The 13,731-nt window shown below is 36.9% G+C and overlaps 1 protein-coding gene across 3 annotated transcripts in view; it reads left to right on the forward strand.

Annotated features, from left to right (window-relative positions):
* LOC141350433 (RAC-alpha serine/threonine-protein kinase) overlaps positions 1–13,731 on the forward strand; it is a 39,727-nt gene that overhangs the window by 17,508 nt on the left and 8,488 nt on the right. For all 3 annotated transcript variants that reach the window (XM_073855531.1, XM_073855534.1, XM_073855532.1), the window contains exons 3-6: positions 10,502–10,630; positions 10,755–10,866; positions 12,134–12,254; positions 13,544–13,675. In XM_073855531.1, coding sequence (XP_073711632.1) covers positions 10,502–10,630; positions 10,755–10,866; positions 12,134–12,254; positions 13,544–13,675 — 494 coding nt within the window. The remainder of the gene's footprint in view (positions 1–10,501; positions 10,631–10,754; positions 10,867–12,133; positions 12,255–13,543; positions 13,676–13,731) is intronic.

Consider the following 13,731-nt stretch of genomic DNA (forward strand, 5'->3'; position numbering starts at 1 on the left):
GCACTGTAAATAACAAAAATAATGTGCACTTTAATACCTCCTCAACATATAGAAAAGTTGGTGTGTCTGTGTTGAAAAGAATGACATTGACAATATAAATAGACATGATAGTTTCATTTTAAATCACATATGGTAGGGGTGGTTTTCCGGACAGGGTATCCATGACTAGGCCTTAGTTATATTAGGACATGTATATAAACAGTACTGGTGTGCATCTTGAGACAAAACAATTTGTAGTGATATTTTTTAAGATATCTCAGTGCATTGTTTTTAAATTACGGCAGCTCCAAAGTAGTCTGGGACTAGGATGAGCCTTGTCTGGGAAACTGCCCCTTGCGTTTACATGCCGATTATGCTTAATGAACTGATAACATGTGGGGTCATGTAAATGCGTAAAATCAGGGAAAGCCTATAAACAGCGTAAGCAAAAACTGATTGGCACGGGTAGTTTTTTTTAGCTCATTACCCCGGTTTCGCATGACATGTAAACACCTTAACCGGCTTTTCTCAGTTTTGTTCATGTGCACATGTCTCCGCGTGTGACGTTTAGTAATGCTTAAAAGTCTCCGCTCGACCCAAGCAGTTGGCAGAGAAACTGCGAAAATTGAAGCTCATGTTCTGCAGACACGAGAAGAGATACAACAGTATAGCTTAAGACAGATTTGCCGTTGGCTTTTTGAACAACTATAGGCAGTGACGTCACTGCCTGCGAGAAATCTGACAAATCTTCAAGTCCCATATGAACGCAGTTGTCTGCGTAGCCGGTTTATTGATTTGCATGTAAATGCATGAAAACAGTTTTCTATAATAAACAGATTTTTGATAGTTATCCGCTTATTCTGTGCTGAAATGGCATGCGCAACAGTGGTGTCCCTTACTTACACCGTAGTGTGTGTGGCTATGTTTGCTGACCAATTTAAATCAGCCGAGTACAGTACGTCCCCTTAATTTAGTTGCACCCCCGTGGTAATTGCAGTCCAGAACTGTATATATCATATCAGAGAATAAACTTTAGTCCGGTGTCTGTTTAGCAATAATTAAACCTGTCTGTCAGTTACATTTTCCTACTGTACTTTTCAGTGAGCGGTCAGTACTGCGTTGTGCTCAAAGCATGGAAATTTTGATTCATGTCTGTCATTGCAAACCACTGAGCATCAGAGTCATCAGGCCAAAGTGGCAGATGCAACAGTATGCAAAGGAAATCTTGAGGGTGTGGCAAGCAGAAAACAGTATGAGGGCTGAATATTGAACCCTGCGGCACTCCGGGTGTTTACCAGCCATCGTTTGCCTGGGCCGTGAGGCATAGACTGCCGGACAGTGCAAAGCTGTGTACTTCTGTAGGGAAGGTCATTCTAGTTCAACTATGCAGACAGACACCACCCGTAATGGCACTCTGGGCCCAGATGAAAAGGAGCTCTGCATCCACGGGATTTATGCTGCTTAGAGTGGCGGCAGGCTTGTTTTGCCCACAAGTGATTTGTGGTGTTTTTTTCTACGAGTGGCCGTAGGTGCATGCAGGATGCTGTATTGAATATATATATTTTTTGAATATTTTTCGCTTAATATTGGTTTGTTTATTCTTTTCGTTGGATTTGTGTCGTTCAAAGATTTTCACCTAGAGCAGTGGTTCTCAAACTTTTCAGCGTGCGCTTTCCTCTTGTGTAGTGTGCATGTCTTTGTGGCCGCTCCCAAAGAAAACTCATGACATAAATGTAGTGCTGTTGGTTAGTAGCCTTCTTTTTTAGGTTTAATTGCACAGGATTTAGGATGAAATCATGTATTTCATAAAACTGGGGCCTCTGGTACAATCTCACCCCCCCACCCCCAATTTGATAATCACTGACCTAAAGACTAACTTGCCTATAAACCTAACTAATGTTCTTCAAAAAGTGAAAGTAATTGAGTCCTTAAAATGAAACCCAATCATTTTAACACAAACTTGTTGATCATGTATACTCACACAGATAAGTTGTGCTATTTGTTTGTCATCACAAAGAGCTGTTTAGATCAAATTTCGAACCCTTTCTGGTCAGAGTTGAACTTTCGTAGGGGAAGATTCTTGATTTTTCACTGATGAAAGAAACCATTGCTGACACATAATTGACTTCTTTCTCTTACTTGAATTTTGGAGTTTCCCCAATAGTAAATATAATCTTGAACTTTTCTGTTTACTAGAAAAGTAGTAAAGTGACATTCAACTGCATGATGAACTAATTCTCAAGGTTTCACTGGATTTTTTAAAACCTAAGAATGATTATTTACCTGGGACAACTATGTGATATATTAATAGCCTGTTTCTTTAGATATTTTAGTCAGTGTAATATTAGGCTGTTTCAAGGATAAGGCTTAAAACAATATAAATAATGTTTGGTAAGCATTAAAACTGTTAAGTTATAAGTTAAAAATAGGCAAAGAGCTGATCCAAATACTGGTTTCAGTTTTATTAAGTAAAAAAGGGACGACACTTTTTACAATGCGGTGCGCAAACACCATGGTGTTAAATTGAAATGCACAAGTGCCACCAGAAGTGACAGAACACCAGTTATTCAAAATAATTGTTTGAATTAATATTTGACAATGACATGCATTATAATGTTCAAAGGGATTGTGCACTTTTTTTTCTAAGGAGGCACCAGTGGCAGTCCTGACCAAATGATAAAAACACTTTTCAAGTCCAATAGCTCCTTGTATATTAAGATAAATGTGTTGGTCATCTTGTGGAAATAGTTTTCATTTAGCATTCAAGAGGACATGTCTTTAAATTCTGACTCGACTGTGCTGCAGCTTTTTGCTGACATTTTGCAATGAAGTGTATGTAGTATCTTGAGTATTCTTGACTATAAATCTCTTTAGATCTGTGCATTTTTTATATACCATTTAAGTTTCATTTATTTAAAAGACTAAGCAGATTTGACTGCGTTTCCATCAGACTGTAATTATGTGCATTTTGAAGTATCGCATAAGAAACGAGTGATGGAAACATACTTTTTTTTATAAAAATCCCTTAATTAAATAAAAAAGTTTACTGCTCTTTTGAGGTGGTTTTTGACTTATGCGATTACGAGTAAATTCGAATAATGGGAGATGGAAATGCATTTGCTGAGTAAATTGACGTAGCGAACATTAAACCCACAGGACTGATCATCTAGCTGTATCAGCTGACGTTTGTCTTTACCATATATGCGTCTTGATGTCGTTGTAATGCCTTTGCTGATAGTGCGTGCATCAAAAATTCTACATTTCTTTTTCTGAGCCCAGTATTTAGTTTGACAATTACAAGCAGCACTGTAAATTTATAACTTCCCAAATCTTAACTATATGCAGTCTTTTCTTCATTTTCGAAGCGTGCTTTGTTTTATTAACTGTTGGTTACTAGTTACCAATACCACCATCAGTCGCTCACAACTTGATGGAAACGCACCTAATTCGCATTTGTTTGTTTTTCTTTTTTTGCGAATTTTAAAAAGATTCGCTTCATGTTTTAATGGAAACCCAGCTGTTACAAAGACATGATAGGTAGATTATGTTGAGTTCTCAGCATGCTTTGCATGGGATTGAATAATCAGATGAAATATTGAAATAAATTGTTGTTTTATGCTTTTTTAATTTCTTTTAGTGTTTAAGTTCAGTGTTCCATGAAAAAAGTCTGCGGAGGATGGCCTGACCAGGGGGGCAGGGTTTCATATTTTATGGAAGCTTCCCTGGACGCCGCCATTGCTTAGCGAACACTCATCTGCTGTTAGCATCCCATTCACTCCCATTCATTTTGGCGTCACTTTGACAGCGAATAACTTTACATCTGAGGCATTTAAAGACTCCATTTGTCCATTAATTATTTCTAAAGAAACACGAAAATGTATAAAAGGCTCCATTACCATGTATCTTACGTTATGGCCCAGTAGAAGCAGTTTTTGTAAAAATAGGCTAACGATTGCGTCATAACCTGCGACTTTCTGTCGCACAGTAGAGAAATTACTGTATGGACTGGGAGAGAAGCTCACAGGCAATCTTTTGCTGACTATGAGGCAATCGAGTGGACTTGGAGGCATAAAGTCAAGGGACATTATTAATCAGAATACTAACCAAAATGTGCTCCTGTTCACGCTCGCCGTCTCTGCAAGATTCAGTAGGTGATTCAGATTTCCCGTGGCACGGCTATTAGAAGACTTACAGTTGTCAGACAGGTTGCTCACGTGACATCTACGTCATTAAGCTCAGTTTGAGTCTGCGCAGTACGCTCGACACCCAGGAAGTGCGTGCTTCTAATTGACTTCACTTGTCTCCGTTGAATCCAATGGGGTCGTTGTGTCCATTTCTTTTACTGTCTATGGGCCTGACTAACCAAACTGTAACATTTTAAAGGGTTTTTCTGTTTTAGTGGTTTATACAAATGCTGAACATGAAAATGTTTTTATCTTCAACTATTACATAACAAAGGCAAAAAAAATGAAAGAGCCTATTTGACGTTGCTAAAAAGAATGTTATTTGGTGTATTTGGTGTAATGCAATGTGTTTACCCAATTTATAGTTCAAAAAACACATGATTTACTACATACCATACATTTTTGTTGCTTCTCTATGCCTCCTCTTTCTGAATTTGATTTGAATGTGATTTGTACAAAGCTCATCATTCTGAAAAGGGGTGTGATCCGATTGGCCAGCTATCCAGTGCATTGTGATTGGCCGAATACGTCAAGCGTGTGACGGAAATGTTACACTCCTTATCATATTTGGAACATCAGCTCCCAAAGCAATACTGACAGGAGATAATATCATCTTTACTACCTTATCAATAGTATTTTTGACAAGATCTGTGCTACAAGCGCTACTTTCCACACTGCCTAAAACTCAGGTTTGAATCATGGTGTGCATAACAAACATTTTAAATATAAAAACATAGGATACTTAGAGACTGTGAGTCAGAAGTGTGTGGGATAATGATAATGTGGATCGAGTCTATGTCGACTCGTTACGGAAGTAAACCGTTGCCTACAGTACAATCTTTGCATTCATGTAGTCCAAGAAAAGAGATTTCATTAGGAGACGATAGACTTTGGGACTTGTAACTTTGCAAATCATTAAGATGTACTAACACACTTACACACCAAAACAAAACAAATGTAAAATCATGAAAATGACAATAGGGGCTCTTTAAATAAATTAGATTATTGGTTCATTTACACTGCCAATGATTTTTCTGAATCTGTACGTGCCTTTACACAGATACCGTAAAAATCCTGTGAAGACACATGACATATTTAAAGTCCTGCACTTTTGCATATTATCGGTTATTTCTCTCTCCAGAAACCACTTGGGTGCATTTTTGTTTATGATAAGACTATAAAGGAGCACATGATGCGCTGTTCTAGTATGCTGGTGAATAATCTCAGCTTCAGAGTGGATATTTGATGAGCTCCCTGATCTCTGCTTTAGTGCAGTTTGCAGACCTTTCTCAGTGTAAATGCTTGTAAATCCCTCATTTTAAAGAGCTGAACCACATATTCTTGTTCACACAGAATGCTTTCCAGGAATGTTATGGGAATGTTACTAGGTCCTCTTTCCGAGAGCGATCCCAGAACATTTACAATTTTATGGGTATTGTCTCACTCGGAGTGGGAGCGGAGCGAGGAGTGGAGTGGCGTGATTTTGCCAGGAGCGAGGAGCGGATATTTTGAATGTCGGAGCGTCATGATTTTCTCTCGCTCCGAAAAAGCTCCACTATTGCTCAGTCACGAGCAAGAACCAAAAACACTGTGAGACAAGGGAGGGGCACTGAAAATGTTTCTAAACATATATTTTGGCCCCAATTGCATTTGTTTTGTATTGTTTAACTACACAAACATTAATATATTATCATGTTATTAATTATGTTTTTAATTATATTTTACTGACCCCCTCTCGATTTCTGCCTTTGCATTATATGATGGACGAATTCGTAAGTTATTAACTCTTTCACCGCCAGCGTTTTTAAAAAAAGTTGCCAGCCAGCGCCAGCGTTTTTAATGATTTTCACAAAAGTTTAATGCCTTCCAGAAAATGTTCTTCTTCAAATATATAAACATAAAATATAGCAAATGAAAGAACAGACCCTCTGCTTTCAAACAAAAAAAAAACGTTTAATCCTACCTTGAGTAGTTCTTTTGTAATCAGCTTTTGAATATGGGTAGGTTTCAGCAAAAACACCACATTTTGAGCAATAAGCAGAGATAATTCCATTTTTGTGACGGACTTTTCATAGAGATCCCATTCAGAGCGATCTTTAAAACAGACACGGACATGCAGCAGCTTGTCATAGGGCAATACTTCCGGAAGGGGCGGTATTGCGGGAAGACGGAAATACTCATCATTGGCGGGGAAGCGTTTTCTCTTGATTGACGAGATATCTCGTGAATGGCGGGGAAAGAGTTAATAAGCACAGTTAAAGAAAGACAGAAATAATGAGTTTCTGAAATACTACAGTGCAAGGGGGGGAAATACAAATGTATTTTAAAAGGTAATGATGACAAAGAAGAACGCGAGTGCGGGGAGGTGATTACAACATCAAAAGATTCCTTGTGTAATCTTAAAAGGCACGTGTCAAGAAAACACAAGTTTTCTGCTTACAATTGAAAAGAAAATCTAAAGGTTGGTATTAATACAGCTTTAACAACCTAAACCACCAAAACAGAAAAAAAAGCCATTTAAATTTGTAAATAATTTGCGGCATTTACCTTGCTACAGCGCGGTCCGTGACATACTTATGCCATATGAGTTGAACAATAAATTGTGCATTCTGCTACAGAACTGCAATGGACTCTGATATTTTAACGAGCCAACGAGGTGTTGTTTCAAAAGAGCATTCAAGTTTACAATGGAGCAAACACGGAGCGAGGCGTTACTAAGTAGGACGTGGGGAGGGAGCGAGGAGCGGAATATTGTACATCCAGAGCAGAGCTTGAGCGGAGTTATTATGAAATGCTTTGAGCGCGGAGCGCAAATTCTTTCCACTCCGCTCACATACTCTGACACTACTCCACTACATCACTATGCAGCGTACCTATGGCAATGCGCGTTCACTACGCTAAAACAAGATGTACAATATGGCGTTGTTGCCTGAAGCTAGTTAGTTTTGTTTGCAAAGTTTTAAATATGGATATTTCTCTACAAAATTGCATCGATTATGCTCAGAAGGTCTGTATTAATCCCCCTGGATCCGTTTAGATTACTTTTGTGAAGAATGGATGAACATTCTTTGGACTTGAAGAAAGTGGACCTTATACAAGCTGAAAATGTGTTTGTCTAAAAAATGATGGCTTGATGGTGAGTAAATCATGGGGTCATTTTCATTTTTGTCCCATCTATCCTTTTAATGTCACTTACATTGAACAGTTTGAGAATGTATTTTATCCAACTTAATGTATGATTTTCACATAAAACTGTGTGTTTTTAAATAAACCGTTGCCTAATAAAGGTAAAAATCTACTGAAATCAGTTCCAGAGGTAAATATTTCCACTTAATTAAAAGATTCATTTCTGACATTGACAGGCGTTCGCTGGCCGATGGTGTGATATAGTCGGACTTTGTGCGTGTGTTTAAATGTGTATATCAATACAGATATGAGTCAGCAATAGCAATAGCTCATTTTTGAACTGCCTGTGTGGCCACGTTTTCTACCGTGTCACTTCCTGTTTTCAAGAATCCGACTCTTGGTTACCAGAAGTCCTACTAATGTGGCTACATTAGAATAAAAAAATACAACCAAGAAAACCCCAAACAGCATCATGACCTTGTACGGTTGCTTTTGTTTTAGATGTTTGTGTGGTTGACTTTACATTGACAGTCTCTCTTGGTTGACTAAATTGTACTCTTGCATTTGTCAGAGATTTGCTTTTGTTTGATGTTAGTGTTTTTTTTTCTAGATCAGTTTATGTGAAGCTTATCTTGAGTCACTTATTCAGAACATAACAGCAGTTTCCTGTTTGTTTGGATGGCCATAGATGAGGCGATTAAATAAAGACTGAAGTATGATGAAAGGTCTCACCCTTCTCTTTGTCAGTGTTCATGGATGCCCCACCGTTTACCTCAAAGTCATGTGGGTACCCCAATGAGAAGAAATGTACCAGTCATAGGTGTGAAGTTGCAGTCTGTGTGGTTTAAAGGAGAAAAACCCTTAACAACTCAAAGTTGAGGTTTGCCAGAATTTCAGTGTTGGTCATTGATGCCAGCTACCTACCTGTCGTTTTTATCAGCGATACTTTGTTAACCTTTGTTAATGTTAGGTAATGCCAATTATACGCGTTAGTTAAGTAAGCATTAACTAATGTTAACAGATGCAACTTTTGATTCTAAAAATGTATTAGCATTATATTACTGTTGCATTGTTGTACTATATGTAATACATACAATAACTTATTGTATGTTCCTGAAGCAATAAAATGTTTTTTTTTTGGAGTGACAATTGCCTTGTAGATCTTGCAGAAATAACACTGACAATGGTAACATTCATGATACATACAATAATACCGTAAGCTATTTTGGAACAAAAGGTGACAAGTTTGTATCCTTGCGACCAACCCCCTAAAAAACTTTACCAGAAACTTAAGGTGTAAATCACTCAAAACGCTTTCACAAGTTGGACAACGAATTGTAAAATATTGTTTTTTTAAGGCAAACAAAGAAAACATTTAAAACCAAACAAATCTTTAGTCTTTTCAGAAAACTGAAACAAGTATTGTAAGTGTGGCCATGCGTGTGTGCATTGAAAAGAGGAGCCGTCCTCTGCTATTTGACCATTTTGACCAACTGATCAGTGTTCAAATAATCCTCAGAAATCATTGGACTTCACAACATGTGACCATACAAGAGTGATTATTAATATGCTGTCTGTCATCTGTAAATAAACAATCATGTTTTAGAGAAGAAAAATGATCAACTATGTATTAACGCCTTTTGGCTTTCCATGGAATTGTAGTTGAGTAAATGTATGAAATATATTTGTCTTTTAAATGGAGTGAAGTTAAAGTAACAAGTTTCATGAAAAAATAATACTCAAGTAAAGTACAAATACTCAAAAAGTGTACTTAACTACAGTACTCAAGTAAATGTACCTCTTTACTGTCCACCTCTGATTAGTGGATTTGTTAGTTTAACATGCTAATCAGTTGCTAATGCTTTTCTTACCTTGATACAGTTCATAGATATGTACAATAGATTTCGCCTTGGGGTTCTAAGCATGTGTCAAAACCGCCGCTATCTTGGAACAGGGGTCTTGTCATAGGAAGTAGCTAGGTAATGCTACTATCTCCGCCTGTACTTGGAATTCATGGAGGATGCCAGACTTTTGTGCTGCGTATGGATGTTAGGCAAAAAGTAGATTTTCTTAATATCAAATCTTTACATTTTCTCTGGACTCAATGCTAAATATATGTCTGACCTTTACCTACATTGACGCTGATGCATTAAAAAGGAGGTGCTCTCCTGTTTCAAGATGGCGGCTCTATTTGACGCATTCCTTCCAATGAACTTTTTGAGTGTACCAATAACAAAATGTCTGTGTCAGGACTCTGCCACAAGAGTTTGGTTTTATATTTATATTTTATTGTGATTGCAGATTTCTGACAGTCTCTTGTTTCATGTGGAGGCCATGCTTTGTTTAGTGTGGCATGTGCCTCTGGTGTCTCGTCTCTAGTCCCCGCCCCCTTGTTCTCCCTGTTAATTATTCATTATCAGTTTATCCCATTCACCTGTGTTGCCCTCGTTATCTTGTTTAGGTTTCCCTATTTAATCTCCTCTTGTCTCTTGTCTTGTGCTGGATTGTTGAGTTGAATCATGTCATGTCTTGTAGTCTATCGTGTTTATTCGGTTATAGTTTTCATCAGAATGTTTCTTGTCTAGTCGGTGCTGTTATTTAATGTTTCAATGTTGTGCTGCCCCCCGTGGGTTTTTTGGTTTTCTTGTTTATTTAATAAATGTTCATTGTTCACTCCCCGATGTCGTCTGAGCTTGGGTTCTCTTGCTCCATGTCTCCAATCCTCACAGTCTGCTAGTGTGAAAAGTCTGTTTTTTTTTTAATCTTTTGCACTGAACTACTTTAGTTCACGCCAGCGAGCGAACGCTGGCCCAATATTGATCCTCGTCCTTCTTTTTAACTCTTCCTTTTTCTCTTTCTGGTCTCCTCCGACAAATCCTTGGGTTTCATTTTCTTAGTTGCTGCTTCGGCCATGACAAAAACATCAGGAAAATAAATAGTTGCGCTCTCACGTACGAATTTGAGGAAGTGTAGGAAGTGACGTATGCCGTAAAGCAGATTTTTGTAGTCTTTTTTTGTGCTCGGGTTACTACCTGAAACCTCAAGTTTAAAAGTACGAGTAAAAACGATACAGACCCTGTCAGGCTACGGTGGACATGTCATTCAACCTATTTTAAGTCGATGTACCATCACAAGGGTCTTAAAAAATATATTATGAAGGTTGAAAAACTACAAAGTGTCACTTTAACTAAGTGTTTTTTCTGGATTTCTAGGAGAATACATAAAAACATGGAGGCCGAGATATTTTTTGCTCAAGAGTGACGGAACGTTTATTGGGTATAAGGAGCGGCCGCAAGATGTTGACCAGCTGGAAACCCCGCTCAATAACTTTTCAGTGGCCCGTAAGTAAGAATTTAAAGGTGGTGAAAACTCTCTGTTGTGTCCTTTACCTCTTTTGCACCATTTCCTAATCCCTTGAAACACATAACCCCAAAATACAAACACTTATTCATTTTATTTTCTCAGAATGTCAGCTGATGAAGACAGAGAGGCCAAAGCCAAACACTTTCATCATTCGATGCCTACAGTGGACTACTGTTATTGAACGCACCTTTCATGTAGAGACCCCAGAGGAAAGGTTGGTCTAGTGAAAAGTTTCTACTGTTTCGGTTCAGCGGCCTCAAATTACCAGCCTAGAGTTTCATACCCTTACTTTTCCATATAATGTTATTTTATGTTGTTCTCTTATGGATTGTAATACAGTTGCTTATGGAGTGCCACAGGGATAACGGATTTTTGTAGGCCAACCCAGAACCCTTGCCAAAAAGGCCATTTGTTTTTCCCATAGACTTTTGGATTATCGCCAAAATTAAGCTCTGTGTTCAACAAAAATTTGACACTTGCATGTTTTGTCCGACAAGATAATCTACAGAGATTAACTTTTATGAATTTTAAATTCTGAATGTGTTTAGAAGAAATGAAAAGCTAACATTCTCTCGACCTCAATGTCAACACCACCAAGCTGTTTTAAATTTTATTAAATGCATTTAAAAACATGTTCACTGATGAGGAAATACTGTATGGATGAATATTTGTTGGGAATTGTGTCCATGTTGCATTGTTTTCGAGATCTTCATGTGTGATGTTGACGTTTAAAGTTCCAGAGAAAGGACTTGTTAGCAACTGTCCTTTTAAAGACACTTTAAAGTTTTAAAACTTTAGTCTACTGGTGTGTTATATGTTGTAGAATAAAACATAAAGATATCTTGGGCTTATGTTAACCCAAGGTCTTAAGGCATTTTGCCTGCAAAAATACGTCATCCCTGCGGCACTCTATTGTATGTATTTTTACATGTCTTATTAGTAGATATGCACAAAATGTAAGCCAACAAAAAGAATAACTGCACCACACTTTCAAATTTTTTTCCAAGCTGTAGACATCCTGGATAATGGCTGATTAATAAAGACTGTTTTCCACTCAAACAATGTGTGATTTAACACAAATACACTTGTCCTGTGTGTTATATAGACAGTGAGAGGCTTACCCTCGGGGTGTCCAATTTTGTTCCTAGCGGGTCCTGCAAGGTAGCATTGCTGGTGTTATCCAAAGATTTGATTTGAGAATTATTTGGAGGTTACGTTCTCTGCACATGATAGGATTGTTTTAATAAAGCAAGGTTTTTGTTGAAGTATAGTTAAAATCAATGCATTGTTCTTTCTATACAGTTGTCATTCAATCCAGTGTATCCAGAATTTTTGTTTACTATTTTCTATCAAGTCAATGTCATATAGAGGACACTATGTAAGCAATTTTAAACAGAGTATCATATATATATATATATATAGCCACAGTACATAATTAAAAGTCATGGTTTTAATAACACATGTCTTCATGTTTTCTGTAGAGAGGAATGGACAAAGGCCATCCAGGCTGTGGCAGATAGTCTACAGAAGCAGGAAGAAGAGAGAATGGACTCTTCGACTGATCCAATGGACATGTACCTGTCCAAACCTCGACTAAAAGTGGTAAGACAACAGTCAACACTTATGTGAGGCCCAAATCATTACAATGAAAAGATTCCTCTTACTGTTGTATCATACAGTATTGATAGTGAGCCTTTCCAAAATGTTTACTCTATTTCTTTCTTCCACACACTATTTACATTTTAAAAAATTTCCTCAAGGATTTAGTATACAGTATAAACATTTTGTTAAATATATTTTTATTTAAACATTAATATTTAACGTCCCCCAGTATTGGTTTGATTCCAGCCTGCACTTCCGTGTGTTAGGATCTAAACTCTCTCTCGTAATTTCCCACTTGTTCGCTTTCTCTACTGTTTCTTTAAATACAGTAAAGGCCCAAAAAATTTATTTAAGATTTAGTAAATGAAGAGCTTGACATATGTGACCCTGGACCACAAAACCAGTCATAAGTATCACGGGTACATTTGGAGCAATAGCCATGTATGGATCAAAATTATCAATTTTTCTTTTATGCCAAAAATCATTAGGATATTATGTAAAAATCATAATCCAAGATATTTTGAAATTTTTCTACAGTAAATATATCAAAACTTTATTTTTGTAAATGAATGCACTGCTAAGGACTTCATTTGCGCAACTTTAAAGGCGATTTTCTTAATAATATTTAGATTTTTTGGCACCCTCCGATTCCAGATTTTCAAATAGTTATATTGAACTATCCTAACAAAACATACATCAAAGAAAACATACACCCTATTTATTCAGCTTTTAGATTATATAAATCTTTTCAAAAAAATGTAAATTTATTCCCTTATGTGGTCCAGGGTCACATATAGCTTGCAGACAAAAATTAAGAGAGAGTTTCAATGGTCCATTTCAGTTTTTCTAGATTTACTACTGTATTTATAGGTATGTGTTTAAGTAAAATAATAATTTTTGTTTCATTCTGTCAACTACCGACAACACTTCTGCCAAATTCTTAATTTAAATAATGATTTTTTTCCATTTATTCATTGAAAATTTAAAACATGGTCAAAATAACAAAAAAGATGCAGTGTTTTCCGAAGTTCAAATTCATTTCTCAACAACAAAACACTAATGTTTTACACAGATTTTTGTGAAAAAAAAACAGATTTTAAGTCACATCTTTCATGGGTCTTGTCATGCTGTCAGTCCTTTACTTTATGTCACTCCCAAAGTTTGTATATTTAAATTATGTGTAAAATACTTTCTCATCTGTTTTTTAAAGTTTATATTAGTTAGAAGATTCGTGTAACTGCAGTATATTGTGGTGCATTTCTCAATGACTTGTTTTTATGTTTTGTCAGACAATGCATGACTTTGAATACCTCAAACTCTTGGGCAAGGGCACTTTTGGAAAGGTTATATTGGTGAAGGAGAAAGCCACAGGAAAATACTACGCCATGAAAATCCTCAAGAAGGAGGTGATAGTAGCAAAAGTAGGTCCTTTATTCTTATCTACTGTAAGTCTTAGTGTCAGTTTAATATTCATTGA

This window comes from Misgurnus anguillicaudatus, chromosome 18 (genome assembly GCF_027580225.2).
Source record: "Misgurnus anguillicaudatus chromosome 18, ASM2758022v2, whole genome shotgun sequence".
In the NCBI taxonomy this organism is placed as follows: Eukaryota; Metazoa; Chordata; class Actinopteri; order Cypriniformes; family Cobitidae; genus Misgurnus; species Misgurnus anguillicaudatus.